The 23,737-nt window shown below is 51.2% G+C and overlaps 9 protein-coding genes across 9 annotated transcripts; 4 read left to right on the top strand and 5 right to left on the bottom strand.

Annotated features, from left to right (window-relative positions):
• Positions 1–787: 787 nt before the first annotated feature.
• On the bottom strand, positions 788–7,577 carry BJX67DRAFT_371592 (exocyst subunit SEC8; the record flags this gene model as incomplete). The annotated part of the gene is made up of 19 exons (XM_071031108.1): positions 788–1,759; positions 1,809–1,916; positions 1,976–2,121; positions 2,175–2,310; positions 2,363–2,794; positions 2,845–2,961; positions 3,020–3,996; positions 4,052–4,225; positions 4,310–4,722; positions 5,265–5,445; positions 5,502–5,546; positions 5,596–5,680; positions 5,740–6,574; positions 6,629–6,674; positions 6,729–6,950; positions 7,006–7,067; positions 7,124–7,289; positions 7,384–7,443; positions 7,502–7,577. 19 exons carry the CDS (start codon positions 7,575–7,577, stop codon positions 788–790), a joined length of 5,253 nt encoding a protein of 1,750 aa, XP_070887197.1.
• A 663-nt stretch (positions 7,578–8,240) lies between these two features.
• On the top strand, positions 8,241–11,792 carry BJX67DRAFT_64865 (putative importin 13). The gene is made up of 4 exons (XM_071035285.1): positions 8,241–8,334; positions 8,391–8,581; positions 8,642–9,128; positions 9,192–11,792. Exons 1-4 carry the CDS (start codon positions 8,272–8,274, stop codon positions 11,511–11,513), a joined length of 3,063 nt encoding a protein of 1,020 aa, XP_070887196.1. The 5' UTR covers positions 8,241–8,271; the 3' UTR covers positions 11,514–11,792.
• A 1-nt stretch (position 11,793) lies between these two features.
• On the top strand, positions 11,794–13,412 carry BJX67DRAFT_64866 (uncharacterized protein). Its single transcript, XM_071035286.1, has one exon. It carries the CDS (start codon positions 11,998–12,000, stop codon positions 13,252–13,254), a length of 1,257 nt encoding a protein of 418 aa, XP_070887195.1. The 5' UTR covers positions 11,794–11,997; the 3' UTR covers positions 13,255–13,412.
• Positions 13,412–14,387, bottom strand: BJX67DRAFT_63693 (uncharacterized protein). The gene is made up of 2 exons (XM_071035278.1): positions 14,313–14,387; positions 13,412–14,251 (listed from the first exon to the last, which is right to left on the bottom strand). Exon 2 carries the CDS (start codon positions 14,167–14,169, stop codon positions 13,570–13,572), a length of 600 nt encoding a protein of 199 aa, XP_070887194.1. The 5' UTR covers positions 14,170–14,251; positions 14,313–14,387; the 3' UTR covers positions 13,412–13,569.
• Positions 14,388–14,815: 428 nt separating this feature from the next.
• Positions 14,816–16,088, bottom strand: BJX67DRAFT_64090 (pyridoxal 5'-phosphate synthase subunit PdxS). The gene is made up of 3 exons (XM_071035281.1): positions 15,850–16,088; positions 15,616–15,798; positions 14,816–15,557 (listed from the first exon to the last, which is right to left on the bottom strand). Exons 1-3 carry the CDS (start codon positions 15,964–15,966, stop codon positions 14,928–14,930), a joined length of 930 nt encoding a protein of 309 aa, XP_070887193.1. The 5' UTR covers positions 15,967–16,088; the 3' UTR covers positions 14,816–14,927.
• Positions 16,089–16,603: 515 nt separating this feature from the next.
• Positions 16,604–17,462, top strand: BJX67DRAFT_65220 (uncharacterized protein). The gene is made up of 2 exons (XM_071035289.1): positions 16,604–17,187; positions 17,236–17,462. The coding sequence occupies exons 1-2, from the start codon at positions 16,843–16,845 to the stop codon at positions 17,386–17,388; spliced, it is 498 nt and encodes a 165-aa protein (XP_070887192.1). The 5' UTR covers positions 16,604–16,842; the 3' UTR covers positions 17,389–17,462.
• Positions 17,449–19,646, bottom strand: BJX67DRAFT_65749 (origin recognition complex subunit 2). Its single transcript, XM_071035291.1, has 2 exons — positions 19,250–19,646; positions 17,449–19,198 (listed from the first exon to the last, which is right to left on the bottom strand). Exons 1-2 carry the CDS (start codon positions 19,250–19,252, stop codon positions 17,537–17,539), a joined length of 1,665 nt encoding a protein of 554 aa, XP_070887191.1. The 5' UTR covers positions 19,253–19,646; the 3' UTR covers positions 17,449–17,536.
• Positions 19,647–19,648: 2 nt separating this feature from the next.
• BJX67DRAFT_64873 (bifunctional ornithine acetyltransferase/N-acetylglutamate synthase) lies at positions 19,649–21,300 on the top strand. Its single transcript, XM_071035287.1, has 2 exons — positions 19,649–20,226; positions 20,298–21,300. The coding sequence occupies exons 1-2, from the start codon at positions 19,745–19,747 to the stop codon at positions 21,208–21,210; spliced, it is 1,395 nt and encodes a 464-aa protein (XP_070887190.1). The 5' UTR covers positions 19,649–19,744; the 3' UTR covers positions 21,211–21,300.
• Positions 21,301–21,392: 92 nt separating this feature from the next.
• Positions 21,393–23,449, bottom strand: BJX67DRAFT_64201 (translocon subunit SEC61). The gene is made up of 4 exons (XM_071035284.1): positions 23,085–23,449; positions 22,862–23,029; positions 21,713–22,788; positions 21,393–21,656 (listed from the first exon to the last, which is right to left on the bottom strand). The coding sequence occupies exons 1-4, from the start codon at positions 23,094–23,096 to the stop codon at positions 21,575–21,577; spliced, it is 1,338 nt and encodes a 445-aa protein (XP_070887189.1). The 5' UTR covers positions 23,097–23,449; the 3' UTR covers positions 21,393–21,574.
• Between the last annotated feature and the right edge of the window lie 288 nt (positions 23,450–23,737).

The following is a 23,737-nucleotide window of genomic DNA, read 5'->3' as shown; positions in this document are numbered from 1 at the left end:
ACTTCCGCAACCGAAGGATCCTAACTCGAATAATCCAAACATTCCTCTCAGCAGTGACACAACTCCCACTCGCCACGCCAACATCCCCCACAACAACCTCCAAGGGACGTCCTCATAGTCGTCTGCCAGCTCTCTCCACTATCCGTGCTAACATCTACCGACTACACGACAGACAACCTGCATCGAGAACCAGTACCGAGACGAGCACTCTTTTCCCTTAAGGACGAGAGAGTTTAAGGAACGGAGCGTCATCGTGATAAGTCTCATCTACCAGACCTTCAGCCTCGACTTGCTGGCACCGCAATATAGCCAAATTAAACCATCAAAGAGGGCAGTTCTGCGAGCTTCATTGCTGTGATGGGGTGAGGCTCAGCCACGCGGTGATTTGGGACTGTTGTCGACATTGGCGAAATGAGATCACAATTTGAGGCGCAGGAGGTGGATCGGGACGTTGAGATGACATGGTGAGGGAAGCGATCCGGAACAGAACAGAGCTGGAATTTTCTATGGTGAAGTTTCTCCAGCTTGGAACGAAAAGGAGGACCGCAGCAAGGATTCGGGACAGGCTCCGCGGGAGATGCCAGGTCAGGACAGTGTATGTCGGATGCAAGGACAAGACCTCGATTATTTACCGATTTCCGTTTGATTGCCTCAGAATGGGTCCGATGGACGTACAGGCGGAGCCCGGTCTTGAATTGGTCTCTATTCGGGTATAGCTGATGTACAGATGGCTCCAAACAAAGCTCGCTGAAATACAGTCGTTGGTGGTCGAAGCCAGAGGTACCATTTACTTCGAATCCCACATAATCTCGTTCAGCCTCAGAAGAGCGTCTGCGCTGGCCTTCTTCGCGGCCATGAAATCCTCCCGGTTCTCTTCGCCTTTGGGTCCTCGGAGAACTTCTGAGAAGCCTAGGTCCACGAGGACCTTGAGTTCCTCATAACTAAATGGGTCTCCATCCACAGAAGGCGCCTTACCGCCATTAGCAGCGAGGTACTCCTTTTCTTCCTTCGCGTAATCAAGCGCCTTCTCTGCTCCTTCGAGGAACCAGTCCAGGAATTTGGCGCTCCGGGGAAGTGCGACAACCTCGCGATGATGTTGAGCGCCTTGTGCAGGATTCGCCTCGTCTGAAACTTCGTCAGAATCGACAATGATATTTTTTAGATTCTGCTGCAGAACAAGGACATCTAGCTGAAGTCGCAGTGCACCGTTCTCGTTCATAGCCCAGATATACCGCGTACTAGAAACGAAGACTTGATCGATGAAGCGAGCAAGACCGGATGTGATGAAACGACGCTGTGCACTTCCCAAATAAGACGACACGTTTGTATCAAAAGCGATCAGATCTTTGTTTAGTTCCAGGATCGAAGGCGACGCTGCAGTTGGCTGGCTTGTTAGAAGATGCCAGCAGCCACCGCTTGGTGGTGGGGAAGGAGTTGTAGGTTCCGAGTTGCGAGTAACTGGAACGTTAGGGCCAGTCATAGTCCGTGTCAACATATGGATAACTCCACATCTAATGTCGATATGCAGGGCGAATATTGACGTGAGTGCGAGATCGCGCAATGATTGGAGGGTGGTGTCAAATGCTGTGTTTGTTTCCTGGTTCAACGGAAGGTACACAGGATGACTTATGCTGTCACGCTTAGGCCTCATCGCACCGATCAGTGTCCAGCGCCGATTACTTGTCCCGGATTCTGACTGGGTGGGGCGGGTGTCTGTCACTGGTTGTCGTAGCTTCGCAAGATTACTTGCAAGCCATTGCTAAGCTCACGTCAGGTATGTCGTAGGGGCGGCAGAGAAAAGAGCTCACCATGCTATTGTGAAGAAGAGATAATGCCACCACCGACTTCGAGTCTGATATGATGTCAACAGGCTCTAATGGTGTCTGATTAGTCTGCTTAATCAGAAGACCAGTTTCCTGTTCACGTTAGCAGCTGCCTGTATTATGAGAATTGGATAGATATGGAAAACAAATACCCTGTCGATTAAGTCCCATTTCGGGGTATCAGAGCCTCTCCATAGCTCAGCAACGATATCATGAATCGGCCCAGACTCGGCGAAAGCTGCCGCGGCTTTAAGCCGAACTCCTCCATGTCCACGAGGCGCAATTTTCATCACAATAGCTACAGAGAGTGTTAGCAAGTAGAGCAGGCCAGGATATTTCGCGGAAGCTCACATTTGTACCACCCGAAGCACTTGTCATAGTACGTCACGATTTGGCCAAGGAGGAGTTGCGTGAATGCTTGATCGTGAGGAATGCTGGATAGCATTTTACTAAACTCCCTGACAATAGACATGAATTTCACCGTTCCCTAGGGCTGTCAGAGAAACTTCGAACAACTTGAGATAAACGCTGCTACAAACCTTGAACACCGGCCTGGGTGAAATTGCCGACCATTGAGGGTCCTCTGTAAATGCATCCGGGGCAATGAAGCTAAGCGTGCAAAGCTCGGTGACAGTCTCGTCGAGTTGCGGAAGAAAGACGTTTACAAGGAAATCATCGAGGAAAGAGGTCAGAGATCCAGTGAACATGTCAGAGTCCACAGGCACAATATCCTTCAGGCGTTGAATGAAAAAGAGAGAGGGTGGAAGGAGGAGGCTCATGTTGAACACACTCGGCTCAATAAGGATTTTGTGACCTGTACCTTGCCGTGATTCCGAGACCTTGTTCGCATACCCTTTCTCCTCCGATTTTGATACAAGACCAGGAACAGATGACCTCAGGATTTCATCCAGCTCATTTTGTTCCGCTCTCATCTCCGTTGTACGGCCCGTCTCGGATAGCTTGAACAATTTCTGGGAGGGGTCAATCAGGGAACAACAGCTACGAATGCCAATATACGAACCTTGCTCTTGTCTCTATAGCTCGAGTACAGTTGGCGCCGTGTATCGGCCTCCTCATCCGTCGGTCGAATGGAGAAATCACCGTCAGTGGCCAGGTAATCATGCATCAAAGAGCGAATCTAGAGGCGAAATTAAGTCAGCCATTTCTTAACTGAACATAGGTGTGACTCAGTATACCTCGCTCTGGTAAAGCTTCCATAGTTCTTTGAACCCACCAGCAAGGGCATTGCTTTTGGGGATCCCTTCGCGCTCTACAATGGCGGCAATAACATCATGAACGACACGATGCCCCTCTGCGATTGACTCGAACTTCGCGTAAAGAGTCCATAGGAACTCCGAGAGCACATGGCCACGCTTTTCGATCAGTTCTGTAGGTGAGCTCGCCTTGCCATCTTGCGCCATGGAGCCGCGTGGCAATGGGTAACGAATATCAATCTCAGCATTCGTTTTATCAACTACTGTGAAGAGTTCCACGGGAAGTCTCTGCTCAATACGATCGACGGCTATATCCAGATGGCCCATTTTGTTCAGAGATTCGATGAGCAGTTGCATGTATGCGAATGTGTCAGCCTCAGGGTTTCGGGAGGCATCCTCTACCATCGGCTTCGAGGCATCAAGCCTTGCGAGAAATCCATAAACCGGCCGCTCCCAGGAGGTAGGTCCGGCCCCATTGGCACCGGTACTTTCCGTCTCTGGATTTGGCGGCTTCCACCGATCAGCGCAGTATGGAGATTTCAGGTATAGATGGTCATGTAATTCTTCGACCAGAATATCCGTGATCGAGGATTCTTGGGTTTCGAAATACGCACGAATGTCCGCAAGAGCCCCAATATTCTCAAGCTCCGAACGCCGTAGGAGTCGGAGGGCGTCATGAAGTACCTCGACAGCCCCGAGAAACCGTTTGTCAGATAATCGAGACTCGAGTTTCTCGGGTAGGGATTGTATTTCCTGGATCTGGCTGAATAACTGGATTATGTCGTCATATTTCTGGGAAGATGTCGCCAGGTCTTTCAGCTCGGGTTTCGTTGACATCAACCCGGCTTTTGCGTTTTCTAAAGCATGTCTCAAGTTTCGCACCCGGCCTTGCGAGCTCTGTATGCTTGACTGAATTTTGTGATATGTACCGATGGAGCTGTTAAAGCCCTGGTGATGCTCTGGGGAAAGACAGTATTAAAACCTGGATGCCAGCGATGGAGGGCAGACACCAACCATTGACAATAGTTTTTAGTGTTTGTTGGATCCGCTGATGCGTGTCGAGGAAACCTGACTCGCGATCTGCCTTCCCCAGTGTGCTCGTGTCCATCAATTGCAAAGCGACCTGCACAGGAACACAGTCGTCGGTGGCGACGAAATCCCATTCGCGCTGAATCAATTGTAGAACGTCTGAAGCGCGAGATCCAGAAATCAGACCTTTCTTGTTCGATACACATTGAGAATGCGAGAGTGGAGGGCCCATCTATAACATACCTTCAACGGCTTGTGATCCTCCACCACTCCTTTCACCACCACCACCACCACCACCACCAGTGTTTCCCAACCTGCTAGCATCTCCACGAGGTCCGCCATCCCGTGAGCTTTGAAGCCTCCGCTCCCTTTCCAAATCCGGCCCTCGTGTTCGCGAACGCGACGAAGAATAGGAGCGGTCATCTCTGTCGAACCTGTCGCGACGCCGTTCTGGGGACGGATGAAGCGGCAAAGAAGGTTGTTGCGAAGGTTCCGAATAGAATCCGCCATAGCCTCCTGGGCGTCGGTCCCTGCCTCCACCACCAGGGCCATATCCGTTTGGCCCTAGGCCGCTATCGTTGCCATATCCACCATCGCTTCGCTCATATCGGCTGTTTTCGGGGTACCCGTAACCGTTTGGATAGCCACTTCTGCCGCTCATACCAAATTCCTGTTGTTACTTGGGGGCTCTCGATTGCGAGATTATTGGATTGCATACGCGATAGCGGTCGGCCGATAGGGGATAATGGAGCTGAGATCCGGGCGTTGACGATGGGGTCAAGAGGTTGGGGACGCGGGCATGATCGCGCTGAAGAAAGAGGCGATTTAGGAGTCGATCGATATATTTAGGTTCGCTCGATTGAAGAAAAGTGAAGGCTGGCGGTTATTCGGGATTTCCAAGGATGGACGGACGCTCGTCGACATGAAGAGGTGACAGCTTGGAAGGACAGCAGTTCACTGGGAGCCGCTTCGAAGGCCGATCGATCCCCACACGAGCCGCCAGCCACAACCAGCAACGGCCAAGGCAGCACGAAGATATCGAGCACTAGTGTATATGTATGGATTCGACTTTCAGAGTTCTATCTCATCACAAAACTATCTATACTAGTCGTGTTTACATTCAACAATCTCTTACTTCGAGATCGGACGAGTCTCTCGTTGGAGCCAAGTCCGCGTGAGCTCATCGCTCTCAAAGAACTTTTGGGTCTTCTCCCAAACTTCAGCGTGATAGTCATTCACCCATTTGATCTCGGAGTCACTCAAAAGTGAAGGCTCGATCAGTTTGAGACCGATCGGGCACAGTGTGACGTGCTCGAAGCCTAACCAGGGCCGCTCGCCAAACTTGTGAGTAGTCTCGACCTCCCGCACCATGATGACATCTATTCAAGGGTCAGCACTGCAATAGTACGAAGAGAGTCAAACAGCGAATGCTTACTCTCGATGCGAATGCCAAACTTTCCATCTTCGTAGAAGCCCGGTTCTGCCGTCGTCAATAGGGTTGAACAGAATTGGGAGTGGCATTTGCCTACCGTCAGAAATAACATTTCCGGGAGCTAGGGGAACTTCGGTGTACTGGACACGAGTACCAATTCCCACAGGTCCCTCATGTACGTTCTAGAGATAGACGAGTCAATAGAACGTCAACGGTTAGGGATAGGAAGGTTTTGATTTACCAGATAGGAACCAATCCCATGGCCAGTTCCATGCAAAAAGTCGAGTCCCTCCTTCCACAAGTGTTGCCGTGCAAGGACATCAAGTGCAAAGCCACTTGTGCCTTTCGGGAACACGGCGGAATCGAGTCCAATAAGGCCTTTGAGTACCAACGTGAAAGCTTTCTTCTCGAGCTCGGTCGGTTGTCCGAAATGAAAAGTCCTGGTCACATCTGTGGTCCCATCCAAATACTGGCCTCCAGAATCACAGAGGTAAATGGCATTAGGGTCAATAACGGAGCAGCTCCCCTTTTCTGGTTTGTAGTGGATGATGGCACCATTCGGACCTGTTGATGATATGGTGTCAAAGGAGAGACCCGCAAACAGGTCATGTTTGGATCTACACTGCTCCAACTTATCAGCTGCATCCACTTCATCTAGAGTTGTTTTCTTGTTAACTAGCTCATTTTCGAGCCATGCGAAGTACTCAATCAGGGCGGCACCATCACGAATATGGCACGCCCTCATGCCTGCTAATTCGACTTCATTTTTCACGGCTTTTGCGTCACCTATGGGGCTGCGTGTCTCCTCAACATAATCCTCACCCCCCAAGCTCAAATTAAGGGCCCAGGAAGCTCTGTTGGACAGGAGGAATTTGGCAGGCGGGGCGTTAGGATCGTGTTTCTTAGCGTCGCTGAGCGCTTTGACGTCTGCAAAGATATACTCATATGGCTTTATAATCACGTCTCCTCCAAGATGCGCTTTCACCTCGGGAGTCAGCTTTTCATCCTCAATATAGAGCTCAACCGTTGTTGGGGTGACAATGCAATAAGAGAAGAACACTGGATTGTAGGGAATGCTAGAAATAGTCAGCTGGATATAAGGCAAACCAGGACACGGTACGTAGACTTACTCGTTTCCCCTCAAGTTGAGGAGCCAAGCAATCTCGTCAAGCATGGCTGCGAGAAAAATCAGCATAGAAGCACCTCATACAAAGACCTGGCTCAAAATACAGATCACAAATCCAGCGGCCTTCTTATTCTCCAATTCCTTTCGCAGATCGCTGACCTTCTCTTGGAAGCTCTTTCCAGCGTACTTTTCGGGATGAACCCGGACCTTCTCCCTTGGGGGAGCAGGTCGATCTTCACCCCAAACCGCATCGACGAGGTTCCGCGGCACTCCGACGAGTGAGGAGTTATTCTTCTTGAGGGTATCGGAAAGATTTCGAGCAGCCGCTACCGCCGAGCTATATGTTAGCTCCTAAAAGCTCAGATCTCTGAGCCTACTTACCAGCAGTAATCAAAGCTGGGTCAACTCCGACTACTTTACCACCCTCGGATTGCTGAGTTATCCTGCCAATGTCCTCAGCGTGTGACCGATATACATGTCAAATCCCTGCATCACATACCACTCTTGCCAAGTTGGGACACCCTCAACCCCCCGTTTCAGAAGAGTCCAGTTGTTGTCGAGCTGCTTCCCCGCCTGGTTGAAGTACCGGCCATCGGTAGACAGTGCTGCTTCGTTCAAAGATATAATTGCGGTACCGGCAGAGCCAGTAAATCCCGAGATGAATTCTGGATAAGAAATAGTGAGTTATGAGATGCTCGGGCAAGGCGTAAGTTCGGTGCGCATATCGAAAACGGAAAGGGACGTGTGGGTTTTAGGTACCTCGGCGGCCGTCACAGGGTGCAATATACTCCGACTGGTGGCTATCTTCCGAAGGAACGACTTGCATAACGGTGAGAATCGAGCTTTGTTTCGAACTGAGGGCTATCTGTTGCCATACTATATACATCGACCTTGTGCTCTTGCATCAACTGCCTCAAGCTAGCCAGGCGTTTGGACGTATCAACGGTTTCCATATCGACAGCGTATCTTGGAATAGATAGAGAGAAGAATCTTGGTCGCAGTGGAGGAAACTTTTGAGTCGGCCGGAAAGCCAGTATCCAAGAAAGCCGAGCCGGAGGCCGGGAAAAGAGCATCGACTGACGCGATTCAAGAGGAACACGGCACGTGTCTAGAAAATATACCTCTTAATCCAAAATGAGTCAATGTACTCCTACGGCAGGGTACAGCAGGTGGACGGGGTCGCTTGATGATGGAAGGAAAAGAAGCACAGAGAGTAACTCAATCTCGGTGTCGGAGAGTGGTGGGTGGAAGGAGCTTGGGGGTGTGAGGCGGAGAGTTGGAGGGTGGAGCCAATGGTGGTAACAACTGGGTAAGTTACAGGACTACGTAAGATAGTATAAATTACGCTGTTATAGCGAAGAAGAGACCAGGTTTGTGAAGGGTTGGATGGGAATCGGATGCTTGCGTTATGCATACTAGTTATATGTCTCCTAGTTCTGATGTTATATCTGAGAATCCGAGGTCAAATCACGCTTGTTGACCTGAGTTATTTCAGCCTTCTTGTTCCCTCTTCAAATACAGGGTCCTCCCCTCCCAACTGATATCGTTATCAGCACGTGACCCACTGGCGCTTTTGTCGCTCATCTATACAGCTGCCCACCATCACTGCTCCAGCTTTGGCACCCACTTCTCCCAGGCGCCTCGGTCATGTCCATGGACCATTCAGGCCAAGCTGTGGATGTCCAGCTTCTCGTAAATGAGGCCAGGACAGTAAGTTGAGGACCCCAGACTGTATTGGGATCCCACATTAATGAGCTCCCTTCCAGCTTGTGTCGCAGCTCTATGACCCAACAAACACGGCAAACCCCACCAAGATCAAAGTTATCCAGGAACATCTCCAAAATCTTCAGAAAGGACCCCATGCCTGGGTAATTGCGAACAGTCTTCTTAACGACGAGAGTACCGATCTAAGGTTCTTTGGAGCTCTGACTTTCACAGTCAAAGTTAACCACGACTGGTCCGCCGCTATTCTTCTCCTCACATGCTACGCGTACGCGCTGGCTGATTTCAGTACTAGGCAAAATCTGACCACGAGTGATGCTCAAGAGCTTATCGGGCGCCTCATAGACCATTATGTATTCCTAGTCAATGGAGGAGAACGTCCTCTCGTCATACGAAAACTCGCTTCCACTCTCGCAACCATCTTCCTGAAAGCCAACGCTCCGTGGGCCCGCGCTATTCTGAGCCTAGGTGCATCTTTGAGAAGTGGAAAGAATGTTTATGAGGATGAGTGTCGATCAATCAGCCTCCAGAATGATATTCTTCCGGCATTAGCCGAGAGCCAGGTGGTCTCTTTACTCTATTTTTCGAATATTCTTGCCGAGGAAATAAATCGCCTGGGTTCAGAGTCACGACGGGCCGAAGATGTCCATCGCATTTCCGAGAACATTAAAGACGCCTTCCTCGTCGTGGAGTTTGTACTTTCTCAGATCCTGCAACATGATGCCTCTGGTACCTCGATCTCTAAAGAAGTTCCTGGAAGCGAGGCAATCAATTCTTATCAGGTAAGAATTCGTTGCATATGGATTGCTTTACTTCTTGGGGCTCGACTAACCTAAGAGCGATAGACTTGGATTTCCGTACGAAGTACATTCCAGCTATATGATTCCATCTCTCCGGCTCAGCTGGTGCCCGCCACGAATTGTGTGATACAGAGCCTTACTGTGTCTTCTTTGTCTAAAACAACCGCGCACATCCTGATTGAAATCATGGGATGGCGTGATAGTATGCTCTCCCAAGATCATATCTCTGCAATCTGTGAATATATAGTCAGCGACCCCGGCGCCTCCCACATTACTTCAATTATGGAAGGGGACTTTGACGACGAGAATATGACTTTCCTGGAGCTGCTCTTGGCTTACTCTAGCCTGAAGCAAACTCAGCTTTTGACTCAACCTTTAGATGAAAAGCACGAGAGAGTCCTTGCTCTTCTTCACGCATTGTTCAAAGCGCCTGGATATGCAGCAGTAGACGACCCTGCTGCACCTCTTGTTCTTGAATGGTGGACAGAAGCTGCAGATGATCTCCAAGATAGTTTTCTAGAACCCGGAGCACATCAAGGCCCCGAATCTGCCAAACAAAATCTCGCCCATGTTGCTCTTGATTGTTTCGAGAAGCTCAAATACCCAACTTCGGAAGAGTTGCGGGAATGGAATGACGATGACCGCTCTGAATTTGGTTCATTTCGACGTGACGTCTGTGACTTTCTTTTGGCCATTTATCCCATACTGGGGGTAGAATTGGTGCATGTGTTTCAAGCACAGGCGAGAACTTCTCTCACAAGTCAGGATTGGAGAACCTTTGAGGCCGCCATTTTCTGTGTTGCTCAACTTTCAGAGGCTGTTGATGAGAACCAACACGCTGACGATTGTTTGAACTCTATATTTTTCTGCGATGAGTTCTCCCGTTTATGCGAAGGTGACAGAATGATGATTCCGGACAAATCTCGCCAGACTCTGGTGGATATGCTGGGAAAATACCAGTCATATTTTGAACGCACGCATGCTCTGCTTCCTCGGGTGCTTACTTTCTTATTCGCGTCGTTGGATATCGCGTCTTGTGCTACAACAGCGTCGAGGTCTATAGCCCACCTCTGCAGATCATGTCGCAATGCTCTCAGATTTGAACTTCCCGCCTTCATCAGCCAGTTTGAACAATTTCGTGTCAAGCCCACAGCCACCGCCCAGACGATGGAAAAAGTCTTGGAAGGCATAGCTGCTATAATCCAGAATCTACCTGCGGATGAAGAAAAAGCGCCTTTCCTTGAGAGAATCCTCCAATTCTTTCACGAGCAGGCAGAACTCGCTCGGACTGAAGCGGCACACGGCTCAATCGAACCAGCTCGCAGCCGCGGTCACATGGTGCTTCGTTGTCTGGCCAGCATCGGGAAAGGGCTAAGGACAGATGGAGAAGTCGTATTGGACTCCCCGCAAGGGACGGAGGGAGATCCTTATCCACCCACATTCTGGAATACAGGCATCGGTGCCGTGTCGCAAAACCTGATAATGCAATGTATGCGGCTTCTCATGACGGATTTCCCGTTTGACGCGGCGATAATCGAAGCAACTTGTGACACCCTTAAGGCCGGGTTTACTGAAAGTGCTGGTCCATATGTTTTTCCGCCTGGGATGACGGTTGACTTTGTCAAGAGTATACCTTTGGGCACCTCTGGCACCGATATGGTCATGGGTACGGCCTCCGCATTCCTAGCCTCCCACAGTGCACACCCGCAGAAAGTATGCGACGAGGCTGTTGCACTAATTCTCCATGTGTACGAGACATTCTGCTGGGTGCAAGAAAAGCCGGAGCTCTACGACCCAGAGATTGCGAACAGCGGCATTGATTTTCTCACTCGCTTACTTCCAAAGTATTACCCATACCTCTTCGCGCTTACATACACACCTCAAGGATCGGGACACAGACCATCCGTTGTCCAAGCGATCTCGAATTTCACACTCCTCTCGCTCCAAGGCCCAGAACCTATCCCTCTCCGTTCTGCTTCTCAATTCTGGGTAAGCGTCTTAAATCTTCCTATTGAGGCTGAGGTTGTACAGAATACCATTCGCGATTGTTTGCCAGCGCTTTGTCGCATACTTGTTATGCAAATCGCGGGTCGGTGTGCGCGGTCAGATCTTGAGCATCTCACAGACGTGCTCAGACGAGTTATTTTCAAGCAGCATGGTCATGCACGCCCGCATCTCACCGCCGCGCTGGCAGAGCTAGGAAGCGGCAATACCGGCCAAGAGCATGCCCATGTTCCACCGCCGGAAGAGAGGCAGCGCTTCCTCTCGTCTCTGCTTACCGCGAGGGGCGCCAGAACTCAGACGCTTCAATTAGTGCGTGCATTTTGGATCAAGTGCCGCGGGGTAGGGTTCGATTATATTGGCTAGAAATCAGTAACTGCAATATACGATACATCCTTGCGTGAAGAGCATTCACTTGGCTAGGCCACAAGTAGATCCGAGGAAAAACGGGAGAGTACAGCACACAAGCGCTATGTGGACACTTCTAACTGTTGTCCCCGGGCTCTTGGCAATATCGAACTTCTTCAGCTCCTGGCCGTCCGAATTCTTCAGAACGCCTCTGTTTTATTGTTGGGATAAGAATAGAGCAAGTGGGTCGGTCATCGACGTGTGAACATCCGCCACTGCGGCGGTGCACCCACAAGGTATCAACAACGCTTTCGCCCAATAATCCACACCTGAAAAGCATTCCACGGAGAGTAACTGGAATGTGTGAACTCACTGAACCCGTGGCGGTGCACCTGCCTGAGAGCGAGTCTGACTGTGGGATCTGCCTCATCTCCCATCTGGTGTATCTCGGCCGATTTGTTGAACTCTGATTCTTGCGCTTTACAACATTTTAACTACTTCAATGCCGCACATGATAAATCCGTCCAAATTGACTCTGTCCCGCTCGGATTCGAAAAACCCAGATACTACATGCAGAGGTACAACCGCTAACGGCCTACCATGCCGCCGAGGACTTGCATTGTCCCCAAACTCGTCGCCTCCGAGAGGAGCCGTCAAATCGAGGACACAACAAAAAGCAGACATAACCGCGTTCTACTGTTGGCAGCACAAGGACCAAGCTGAGGCAGTTCTGCGGCGGACAACATGGACACCGGAATCTAGACAAGAGCAGCCAAGAACAAGCATCGACACATTGATGGACCGCTTAGGGGTCCTGGAGATCAACGATACACAACATGCTCTGCCCCCGCAAAAGCACAATCATGTCATGAAGAAAAATAAAACTAAGCGTTCATTTTGCTGCTTCGACATTATTGAAGATGATGAACCTTTACCCCCAAAACTACACCGTCCAACCGGGAGTCATACGCAGCCTCCACAAATGCACGAAGTATCGCTTCTCATACCAACAAGACCAGAACCAAAACCAAAACCACATACTCAAAGGGCCCCTATCAAGCCAATTCCCAACAAGTCCCTATCAATCGCGCAAACAAAGTCCCTGCTATCCTGGATTCCGGCCTCACTATCCCCACAATCAACCTCACTTCTCCTCGCCGAACTTGCAAGGCCAATCTCCACGGCAGATGAACCAGGCTACATCTACATGTTCTGGGTGACGCCATCGATATCAAACAGGTGTCAACCACCACCATCAGACGTCGCATCGTCTCTTCTCCCGTCGGCAGAAACAAACACGGATACTCCAGACCACATCCTACGTACCAGGACCGCAATTTCCAAAGCAAGGGACCCGAATACCCTAACATCGAAGCCAAGAGGTAGCAGCCCAGGCACAGTGCGGCTAAAAATCGGGCGCACCAGCAATGTTCAGCGTCGACTGAACGAGTGGACAAGACAATGTTCTAACCATCTTACGCTAATCCGGTATTACCCGTATACTTCCTCTACCGGACGAGAACAGGGACAAGGCATGGGAACGGCTGGTCTTGAGCCAGGTAGGAAAGTGCCGCACGTCCATCGTGTCGAAAGGCTTATTCATATCGAGCTAGCGGGTATTCGCGCGCGAGATATGGGTGTATGCCAGGAATGCGGAAAGGAGCACAGAGAGTGGTTTGAAGTTGCCGCTGAGCGGGCGGCTCTGAAAAGCGTGGACGAGTGTATTCGAAGATGGGTGCGATGGGCGTACTCTCAGTAATTACTCGATAGTACTTAAGCGAGAGCGTATGCCTTATACTTTATGAGCCAGAGTCTGGTGGGAATATTGGTTATCACCCCATTATGCCCATAATTCGGGCTGATAATTTGTCCTTGGTATGTTCACTGCAAGCACGAAGAGTGATTTGGGCTAGATTTGAGTAAACTTGCGGAAGAAAAGCTTGTTGGATAGTAATAAGCACTACACTAAGCTAGGGCATACACCTTGGAATCCATAATCCCAGGATAGAAAAAGACAGAAAGATCGCTCGACGAGTTCCATGAATCTCATCCGACATGATGAGATTGCCAACCTTCATGGAGAAGTACAGCAAGTTAAAAGCACAACAAGATATACAACAGCAAGCACCAGTATAAGACAGAAACTCATGACTACAAACGTAATCGCAAGGATACGATCAGACCGGGGTCTTGTGCTACCATCGTTCAACGCTGGGTCAATTTGTCCCGCTGCGTTTTCAGGATTCCCATCTGTACGATGGTCGCCGTGTGTGGTTTGATCAGTCTCGGCTCTTGCGACAAGCGGTGTCTGCAGGGTGGGTGCAGGATCGGGGTTTGGTATAAGGTCCTGGTCGGGCGAAGGTTCTCTCCGACTTCCCGCTCGCTCGAATTCGGCTGTGAGTGGATTTGAGGAATCAGGTCGCGACTGTAGCTCCTCCGGAGGTTGAGTTGGCGGTTCATCCAGAGGTAATTCCGGAATTGTACCAGCAGATTCACCTCCAGGAAGGTCTAAGAGTAGATCTTGAGGTTGATCTGGTCGAGGAGACTTCGGTGCGGAGTGGAACGAAGAGTCGGACTGACTGTGGATCGTTGGTCCTTGAGATGGGCTCCGAGAGAGGCGACTATCAGATTGAGATCGACGAGACTTCGCTGGCCTGGATTTATCCTTGCTCATTCTGAATTCTGGGGTAATGACTGAAAGTGATGATAGATTTCGGTTGTTATAGGCCGGTTTTCTTGACTATGAGTAGACGTAACTAGAAACTGGTTAATGGATGATGAAGATCGAAACACAGAGCTGAAGGACGTATTGTTTACCCTATGGCCATTCTCAGATGCACCTTCCTGTTTGACGACGATGTTGATGCTATCCAGGACAGGGAAAGTAAGCCAAAGCTTCCGCCAGCGATGTTCCTGGGTCGCGCTTTCCACTCGTCCCAAATGAGGTGCCCCCGGTCATACCTAGGTAGGCATCTACTACTCCTAGTACAGGTAGTCTCCAGGGCCGGAGAATAGTCCACTGCTAGCTGTGTCCGACGAAGTGCCAGGTCTACACGGAGTATACTAGTTTCTTTAATTGGAGTTGAGAGGCTGAGCGCCCAGGGTACGAGATACTGATGTGAACCTCTCGATCTGAAATCTTTGCACCCGGGCTCTTGTTCGTTCTGGGCTTCGATGAAGACAATTGAGGAAGGAAGACCACATTCATAGTCTAGAGTCTAATGTACTTCATACGCTCATGGCTCGTAATCACGATCGAGTATACAGTGCTAGCCTCCCGGAGACCGCAGAATCCAATGCAGGAAGTCGAAAGTCTTGACATCACCTTAGCGGCATACACAAGCGTGCGCCAACTTTTTCCCAACGCTCATTAAAACAGATTAAAAAAAAAAGGGAAACGAGCATGAATCAGGTAGTTGAACTGGTTTTGGTTTACCATCCGCGCTTGGCCAGCTTGTCTGCATCCTGCATCTGCGAGACGTTGATTCCAACCATAGCCTCGCCGAGACCCTGGCTGACTTCCGCGAGGACCTTAGGGTCCTTGTAGTGTGTGACAGCCTGCACGATTGCCTTCGCGCGCTTCTTCGCATCGCCGGACTTGAAGATACCCGAGCCAACGAAGACTCCATCACAGCCTAGTTGCATCATGAGGGCGGCATCGGCAGGGGTGGCGACACCGCCGGCGGCGAAGTTAACCACGGGAAGACGGCCTTTCTCAGCGGTTTCGCGGAGGAGCTCGTATGGGGCTTCCAACTCACGGGCGTAGGCACGGAGCTCGGGCTCGGGATCAGGCGAAGACTGCAGGATAGCACGAGCACGGGCGATATCCGCATTGACGGTGCGCATATGTTTCACAGCCTCTACAACGTCCCCGGTACCGGCTTCGCCCTTAGTGCGGATCATGGCAGCGCCCTCCGAGATACGGCGGAGGGCCTCGCCAAGGTTGCGGCAGCCACAGACGAAAGGGGCCTTGAAGTTGTGCTTTGTAACGTGGTAGAGATTATCGGCGGGGGTGAGGACTTCGGACTCGTCAATGTAGTCAATCCCAATTGCTTCGAGTATCTAGCGGAGAATCACATTAGATTTCGAAAACAGCAGTAGAACATGGTAGGTAACCTACCTGGCATTCTACAAAGTGTCCAATACGGGCCTTGGCCATGACGGGGATTGTAACAGCATCCATAATCTCCTTAATCATTGAGGGGTCGGACATGCGAGCCACTCCTCCTTGAGCGCGGATATCGGCGGGGACACGTTCAAGTGCCATGACAGCGGCGGCACCGGCTTCTTCGGCAATACGGGCCTTGACGGTTCAATAAATGAGTCAAGTCAGCAGAGATAGAAGGTCGCATACCTGCTCCGCATTGACAACGTCCATGATCACACCACCTTTCAGCATCTGGGCGAGGCCAGCCTTCACAGTGAAGTCGTTGGAGGCTGCGCCATTGGTGGCTGGGTCCTGAGAAGCCATTGTGTCGCTGGTTTGGGGAGAAAGGGAATGAGAAGAGTCCAGATAGCGAGAGCGAAGGAAGGCTGAAGAGGAAAGGAGGGAGGAAGGAAAGAAAGAAAGTAGTTTAGCGTGGGAGGGAGCGAAGAAGTGAGTCACTCGAATATATAGAGTGGGTTGTTAAGTGCTCAGTCAGTAGTGAATGCAGAGTTGCTCTCCGGAAGCCCAGAAAAAAAACGTCCCCTCAATTGACGTTCCCCGCTCCAATTTTAAGCAGGCCAATCACGGCGTCTTCGCCCCTCCGACAATTTGGTGCGCGATGCGAATTTCGCTCGGAGATCCTGTTGGTTTCCCGCGGGATAGCCTGGGCCCAGGAACCGCCCTTTGCCTTCCTCCGGTCTCGAGGCAGCGGCGCATGTGAGTTTCTGCTGGCTCCTTTTGATTATGCGACGGGATTTTCCCATGGAACATGTGCTACAGACAAAAAGATTGGGGAATCGCCCGCAGGCGATCTCGAAAATCAGACTTCTAAACTGGATCCTGATGTCTTCAGGCTCGGCTCCAGTGTCCAGTCATCTTTGATCAGCCCATGATCAGTGATCACGCGAAGGGCGCTTGAAATGTCAAAAAGAATTGGCCCACACTGACCCATGCGCCGCCGCAAGCGGGTGAATTTCTCTGCAGTCATCGTGTATGGGTCGGAGCAAAGTAAGTCCGCACCGTGATAAACGCCGATACTGCCGAACTTTACCGCCTCAAGCAAACCATGACGTAAAGCCTGAAGTCGCGCTCTTGTTGACATTCCCAACCGTTCAGAAGCCATTGAATTCTGAGTAAATTTACAGCTATTCAGGCTGGAATATATTCACGTTCATCAATTGGCACGAATTCTCCCTCAATATGGCATCGGGTCTTCTATGCTTGCGCACTACCGCCGTCGTCGGGATTGGCCTTGGCTTATCCTTCTCGCTCCCTTCATCGCCTTTCCGCGCACCCGCTGTGCAATGCCAATACGCAGCTCCCTACCACAGGGCAGGCCCTAGTGAAGGGCACTGGACCATGGGCCCCCAAGATCCGTTATTGCGCAAGCAGAGTACCACGACACGGGAAAGCGGGATTCTAACGGCGTCGAACATGCGACAGGTGAGCTTGGGAAGCGTGCTTGGCCTTGTGGTCGGTGTTGGGTTGAGAGCGTTCTCTCGGGTCTTAGTCGTCCTCTTTGGAATGGGTATCGTAGCCATTGAGGTGAGCCCTCCCGGAGCGCAGCTCGTCCGTTTATCTGACAATCCACAGTGGGCGGCTTCGAAGGGGTATAACGTTCTCCCTGTGCGCCGGTTACGGAAATACGTGAAATCTCTCAACCTCGAAAAGGCAGTAGCTCGGAATGTGCCGTTCAAAATCAGTTTCGGTGCGGCCATGGTTCTGGCCGCCTTCGCGCAGTTCTAGGCCGGATGATTCGTACGGACGACGGTTCTGCGATGTCGAAATATGATATAGCTCAGATGTAAACGAAGCGAAGGATATGGTGCGGAAGAGCAATATTATACAGGGTATCATAGATCATGTACTCACGCTCGCTACGCGACCTCAAGCATCAAGCTAACACAAGATCTTCCAAAACTCCTTCCATTTCGTCGCGGGATAACGGGACACTCAACATTTCCATTCCACTTGTATCAATCCGCGACGTGATCATCTGGTGGTCATGGAATTCCTTCAACAGGGTACGAAACATCATCTCAGATGACGCAATAAACTCCTCGGATGCCTTCTGATAGAGGGCGCGGAATTCAATACCCGTCTCATCTTTAGGGCCTTCTGCTGCTCCCTCGGCGTTGTCCATGTCGTCATCCAAATTATGGTGCTCGTCCGCCAGCGAAAGCAATTCTGTAAGCAGCAGCCGGTAGAGGTTCCTTGCATTCTCCGGAAGACTTTTCAGGACAAATTCAACACCCTCTTTGCCGCCAACACGGCGTCCTTTGCGTCCAAGGAGATTATGGACCTCTTCAACCACATCGAATTCGGTATCAAATGGTGTGAAAGTTGTGCATTCATGGAAAGCAAAGTTGAATTGGTCCCTCAGACTGATATCCCACATCAATAAGAAGTTCAGAGTGTCGGCAGTTGCTAGGAGATGTATTTTGGGCGTGGCAGCCAGTCGAGCAAGAAGGGCTTGGTTGGCGGCGCGACGGAGGGACGGCGCATCAATGGAGTTAATAAAGACAGTTATTGGTTTCTGTGAGGGTCGCGACTTGAGGACAGACTGCAGTAATTCCAAAACTTCGATCGGTTGGGCTCCCATCTTAGAAGGAATATCAGTCCCGAGGATTGCAGTGACAATCGTTGCAAAAATAGATCGGATGGACATGTTAGGGGTATGCCCGTTGACAATTACAACAGGTGGGGGGGATGCGCTGTGCTTGCGGTACAGCCAATCCGCAAAACGTTGCGTGAGTGGGCGCTTCGAGCCGTATCCATACAAGCAAATGTTGAACCCTTGAGAAAATTCAAAATTCCACTGTGAGAATGATCGGCGATGGAGGTCATTCAGGAAGGATATCTCCCTCTTACAGGGATCTTGGCGCTGTGCATGTTTCTCGAAGTATTCCTCGTGCGTCAAGAGAGTCACTTTGTTTAAATTGTTGTTTGATGTTCGAGGCGGCCCAGCACGGTTCTGGAAGAAGTACCTCTCATGCGCCGGCAGGTCTCCCTCGGGGGTTGGAGAGCGTTTGTTTTTCGCACCCTTCGGTCTTCCCGCACGGCGCTTTGGTGTTGCAGCTGCTTTGTCTGTTGTCGGCTCAATCGAGTCTTCTGCCTCCACTGTTTTAATCACTTCGTTGTCTTGTCCATTCGTGACCGCTGGTGTATCATTATCTCCCGCCAGTATTTCCTCCGCCAATCGATCGCCCCCATCCCATATATCCTCCTCATCCTGCTCGAAGAGTAGTTGAGCGCTCTTCTTCTTGGCAGAACGATCAGCACGAACTTTTGTTGGCGATGAAGCGGTATTTTGTTTTGGAGGTGTTGAAAAGAGGGCTTTGGCTTTCGACCGATTGGAAGGAGTTTTCAACCCGGATGCTTTTAATGCTGCTGGTGTTTCTGCAGTTGGCCTTTGCGGTGTTTTCTTCAGTCGCTTCGATGGCGTAAATTCCGGGGATCCATTGCCATCGGTGGGGTTATCTCCGGTGCCATTGGTTTCTGTAATCCTCTGTCTCTTCGGTGTCGAGACAGGGAGCTGGTCGTCCACAACTGGTAGCTTCCGTTTCATTTTAGGTGAAGTTCTGAAGAGGAGGAGAGGAACAAATACCATCTAAGAACGCCCGGAGCTCTCGAGCTTCAGAAGGAGCAAAACAGCCCGAAAGGTACGGATGCAAGGGGAAATGGCAATGCTGGAGCTGACTTGGTGCTGGGAATGTTGATCTCCCTTCAGGTCGATCCACACGCCTGGAACGCGATTGAATTGTTGGGCCGACTGTTTCTCCGGACTCTGCGATTTCGGAGCGGGATTTCCTGACCGCAGCCTTGGGGACGGTAAATCTCTCGATCTACATCACGACGTTAAAGCTGACACTGTGCTCAATTTCGGTGCGAAGGCCTTGCGTCAAGTTTGGCTGTGGAGTCATCGTCCACACTGCCTGATAAGCACGGCACCGAGTCATCGGTTGGCTCTGAGTCATTTCCCCAAGAGCAAGAGGTATTTAGTGCCCCTCAGAGCTTCCAAGATGGAATTCTTGACATCGTTCCAGTCGCTCTCTGGACCTGAAACTCCGTACTGACCTCTATCGGTACGCAATCAGGTTGAATGGCCTCCCCCGTGCAACCCGTAGCCGCAATGACTACCTTCGCCCGGGTTGTGAAGGTGCAGACACGCTGCTACTCCGCACCTGTGGATGCAGCCATTCCTGCGAGCAAACGCAAGTACATCCCTAGATCTGGCACCTATCCGAAAGGATTCGTCGTCTCCGGCACACATGTCGGTGTCAAAGCGACCAACACCAAGTTCCCGGACCTCGCCCTCATTTCTTCCGAGACCCCATGCTCCGCAGCTGCGGTATTCACGACCAACAAGTTCCAGGCCGCCCCGGTCCAGGTCAGCAAGAAAATACTCAACGCCAGTCAGGGGCAAGGTATTCGGTCCGTGGTTATCAATTCGGGTTGCGCCAATGCCGTCACTGGCAAAGGCGGCCTCGAAGACGCAACGAGCATGGCAGCAAAGGTGGACGAATACAATGGCGTCGCTGAGGCGGGCACTCTCGTCATGAGCACAGGCGTTATCGGCCAGCGGTATGTATCTTCAACAGTCGAATACCAAACCAATGGTTCAGGACCTTAATTAATGAGCTTGTTCAACATAGGCTACCGATCTCCAAAATCCTCTCGAAAATCCCCAAAGCCCATGCATCCCTCTCCTCATCCCATGACGCATGGCTCACAACTGCTCGCGCAATCTGCACAACAGACACATTCCCCAAACTCCTCTCTCGCACCTTCACTCTCCCATCCTCCCCCGGCCGCACATACAGCCTCGCGGGAATGACCAAAGGCGCCGGCATGATCCACCCGAACATGGCCACCCTCCTCGGCGTAATAGCCACAGACGCCCCCATCGTCCCCTCCGCCCTCTCATCGCTCCTGAAAACTGCCGTCTCGCGCTCGTTCAACGCCATCTCCATCGACGGCGACACAAGCACAAACGATACAGTCGCTATTCTAGCGAACGGAGCCGCAGGCGGCGCGCCCATCGACACAACACAGTCGAAGGACTACGCCGTGATGCAGGATACCCTAACATCCTTCCTGCAGTCCCTCTCGCAACTCGTTGTGCGAGACGGTGAAGGCGCAACGAAGTTCGTTACCGTCCGGATCCAGAACTCGTCTGATTACGAGTCTGCGCAGCTCATCGCGTCAACGATTGCCCGGTCACCGCTCGTTAAGACGGCCTTGTACGGCCGGGATGCGAATTGGGGCCGGATTCTCTGCGCTATTGGGTATACGCAGGGTGTTAAGGAGGGGACTGTCGTCCCCGAGCGAACGAGCGTTAGCTTCAAGCCTGTTGATGGGAGTCCTGTGCTGAAGCTCCTTGTGAACGGGGAGCCGGAGCAGGTGGACGAGGAGCGCGCCAGTGCTATCCTCCAGGAGGAGGATCTCGAGATTGTGGTCGACTTGGGTGGTGGCGAGAAAGGGGAATTAGGGGGTGAAGAGGGCGTCTACTGGTTTTGCGACTTCAGCCACGAGTATGTCACTATCAACGGTGACTATAGGACCTAGATATATAGAGAGGAACATAGTAGTGTGGGAGATAAGAGTCACATATTTTCCTTGTTTAGAATAATGCGACCTGAGAGCACTTCTGAGATATTTCTATTGAATATGGTTACAAACCAGGCCGGCGTTATATACAGTTGTGGCTTACTTTTCCAAGTTGAAGAGAACCCCTCAAACTATCAATGACCTTGCCCATACATTTTCGCATTGAAAATACATCCAAATACTACCCGAGCCACAACAGTACACCTCCTGGGAGCGCATGTAGAGATTGCAGGGTGAGGGGAAAAGAGATCCGCGACCTTTGTTGCTCATGCTGCTCGTCAAATAATGAGAATAAGAGATAATCAGCCGCGGTATCCCAAGATTAGTTACCCGGAACAAGACCCTTGAGGCCGGCGCCGATATCGCCTTCACGAGCAGCAATTTCAAAGTAGCCGTATATAATACTAGAAGATTTTGTTAATTAACAGGGAACATTTAACCTGCGTGGTGAGTGACTTACGTGACGGCAAGAAGGATACCGGTACCGCTGCCCAGAGCACCGAGAAGGTCAGAAGCGACTGAGAGGGCACCAATACAGGCACCACCAAAAGCAGCAGCGGTGGGGATAACACGCTTGAGCTCCCTGTACATACTCTGCTCACGGTGACCTGCCATGACGAGACCTTGGTCCTTGAGCTGCTTCGCGACGTCACGAGGCGCGGAGCCGGAGACCTCGATCCAAGTCTTGGAGAAGAGAGCGCAGGCAACAAGCATAAACGTGATATAAACCGCCGTATGGATGGGGTCCAGGAGCGCCTCCTTGAAATTTAGAGGAGGAGACATGTAGTAAGCGACACCGGAGGCAGCGTGGAGTTGCGCAGAACCCTCACGCGGCTCCCAGACACCGAGAAGCTTGACAAGGATGTTGTCTGAGAAGCGGGAGTACAACATCTGGCTGATAAGAAAGATGTTGGAGGACAGAGCCGACTGGAGCATGATGGGCATGTTGGAGGTGTAGAACAGACGGACGGGGTAGGAGCCACGCATTCCACGCTGGCGAGAAGACTTGACCGGGATCTCAACACGGAAGCCCTGGAGATAGATAACAGCGGCGAAGACAAGGAGGGTAGCGAGTAAGTTCATAACGTTGGGCAAGTTCTGGCGGTAGAAAGCCTCGCGGAGAGCACGCTGCTTGTCGGGCCAGGTCAGGAGAAGGTGGAAGAGCGCAATGATCGCACCCTCGAATTCCGGACCACGGCCAGTGTTGATGGTAGTGGGAGAGAATGCCTTCCAGACAATGGACTCGCAGATGTTGGTGGCAATAAAGAGAGAGATACCGCTACCAAGACCATAGCCCTTCTGGAGCAGCTCGTCCAGGAGAATAACGACGAGACCAGCAACGACGAGCTGGACAATCAACAGAACACAGATACCGGCACCAAGGTCGCTAGGCTGACCGTAGAGACCGGTCAAAACGTACACACAAGCTTGGCCGAAGGAGAGGATAATAGCGAAGAGCTTCTGCGCGGTCTGGTAGAGCTCACGGTCGGTCTTGAGGTCAAGGTTGACATCGATGAGGTGGGTACCAGCGAGGAGCTGAGGAGGACAAACGCGTTAGTACAATTCCAACTCTTGATGAAGGTCGGGCAGTATAATCGGAGTAGCATACCTGGAATACCATGCCGGAAGAGATAATTGGGGTGATACCCAATTCCATCAGAGTACCCCGGTTACTGGCCAGCATCATACGCAGCCAGTACAGGGGATCTGAGGTATCAGAGGAGACAATTCCATACAGAGGCATTTGGCTCATGACCAAGAAGATCAGGAGGGTCAACTGGAGAGGACCAGTCAGTCCGATACCTTCGCATTGAAGCCAACTTAGAACCTACCCCAGTCCACATCAACTTCTGGTTGAAGGGCACCTTGGTTTCGGGGGCTGCCACCTCCGGAAGGAGGGGCGTGAAAGGCTTGATGAGGTCGAGAAATCGGACTATTCGCGAACATTAGCTTCTTCTGAGCAATTGAGAATATTGCAGCCAGCGTCGCTGAATTGCTTGCGATCGCGTGTGCGGCCACTCACGTCCGCTCATTGTGGTCAGCTCCCAACCGGGTCGTGGATTACGGGATCAAAAGAAAAGTGGGAAGGGAAAAAGGCTGGTAGGTGAGCCAGCCGAAGGAGCGGAAGGGAATATTAAAAGGGAGGAAAGAAGAGGAATTGAAAGGAAGAAGCGACGTGGAAGAGAAGGGAGGAGGGAGGGAGTTGGAGGTCGGGCTGAGAATCTCTGGAGTCGCCTCGCTGGCCACTTTCGAGTTTCCCCAGTCACGCTAACCAAATTGAGGACACTTGGTCGCTTGACAAACCACCCGCTTTATAGATAGCTTCACCGTTGTTGAGCTAGAAATTGAGAAGGGAATAGCGTTCTTCAAATACGGTAAGATTCTTGGATGAATTTATCCTCAAGTATGAAACAGGTAACCAAGCCCAATATCCCTAGTATCTGGTATAAGACTCCTGAAATCAGACCATAAGTATCATCATACA

This window comes from Aspergillus lucknowensis (genome assembly GCF_044049455.1).
Source record: "Aspergillus lucknowensis strain CBS 449.75 chromosome Unknown BJX67scaffold_15, whole genome shotgun sequence".
NCBI lineage: Eukaryota > Fungi > Ascomycota > Eurotiomycetes > Eurotiales > Aspergillaceae > Aspergillus > Aspergillus lucknowensis.
This window is presented reverse-complemented; position numbering and strand designations above follow the sequence as displayed.

What these genes read in the sequence shown, in the direction of transcription:
- BJX67DRAFT_64866 (XM_071035286.1), top strand. Translation starts at nt 11,998, where the DNA reads ATGCCGCACATGATAAATCCGTCCAAATTGACTCTGTCCCGCTCGGAT.
- BJX67DRAFT_64865 (XM_071035285.1), top strand. Translation starts at nt 8,272, where the DNA reads ATGTCCATGGACCATTCAGGCCAAGCTGTGGATGTCCAGCTTCTCGTA. An exon ending in GTCAAAGTTAACCACGACTG is followed by an intron (nt 8,582 to 8,641) that starts GTCCGCCGCTAT and finishes TTTCAGTACTAG; the next exon opens with GCAAAATCTGACCACGAGTG. An exon ending in AGGCAATCAATTCTTATCAG is followed by an intron (nt 9,129 to 9,191) that starts GTAAGAATTCGT and finishes TAAGAGCGATAG; the next exon opens with ACTTGGATTTCCGTACGAAG.
- BJX67DRAFT_64873 (XM_071035287.1), top strand. Translation starts at nt 19,745, where the DNA reads ATGGCCTCCCCCGTGCAACCCGTAGCCGCAATGACTACCTTCGCCCGG. An exon ending in ACAGGCGTTATCGGCCAGCG is followed by an intron (nt 20,227 to 20,297) that starts GTATGTATCTTC and finishes TGTTCAACATAG; the next exon opens with GCTACCGATCTCCAAAATCC.
- BJX67DRAFT_65220 (XM_071035289.1), top strand. Translation starts at nt 16,843, where the DNA reads ATGGCATCGGGTCTTCTATGCTTGCGCACTACCGCCGTCGTCGGGATT. An exon ending in TGGGTATCGTAGCCATTGAG is followed by an intron (nt 17,188 to 17,235) that starts GTGAGCCCTCCC and finishes GACAATCCACAG; the next exon opens with TGGGCGGCTTCGAAGGGGTA.
- BJX67DRAFT_63693 (XM_071035278.1), bottom strand. Translation starts at nt 14,169, where the DNA reads ATGAGCAAGGATAAATCCAGGCCAGCGAAGTCTCGTCGATCTCAATCT.
- BJX67DRAFT_64201 (XM_071035284.1), bottom strand. An exon ending in CTTCCGGCATGGTATTCCAG is followed by an intron (nt 22,789 to 22,861) that starts GTATGCTACTCC and finishes TGTCCTCCTCAG; the next exon opens with CTCCTCGCTGGTACCCACCT. An exon ending in GGTATCCTTCTTGCCGTCAC is followed by an intron (nt 21,657 to 21,712) that starts GTAAGTCACTCA and finishes AAAATCTTCTAG; the next exon opens with TATTATATACGGCTACTTTG.
- BJX67DRAFT_64090 (XM_071035281.1), bottom strand. Translation starts at nt 15,966, where the DNA reads ATGGCTTCTCAGGACCCAGCCACCAATGGCGCAGCCTCCAACGACTTC. An exon ending in ACGTTGTCAATGCGGAGCAG is followed by an intron (nt 15,799 to 15,849) that starts GTATGCGACCTT and finishes TGAACCGTCAAG; the next exon opens with GCCCGTATTGCCGAAGAAGC. An exon ending in GACACTTTGTAGAATGCCAG is followed by an intron (nt 15,558 to 15,615) that starts GTAGGTTACCTA and finishes ATTCTCCGCTAG; the next exon opens with ATACTCGAAGCAATTGGGAT.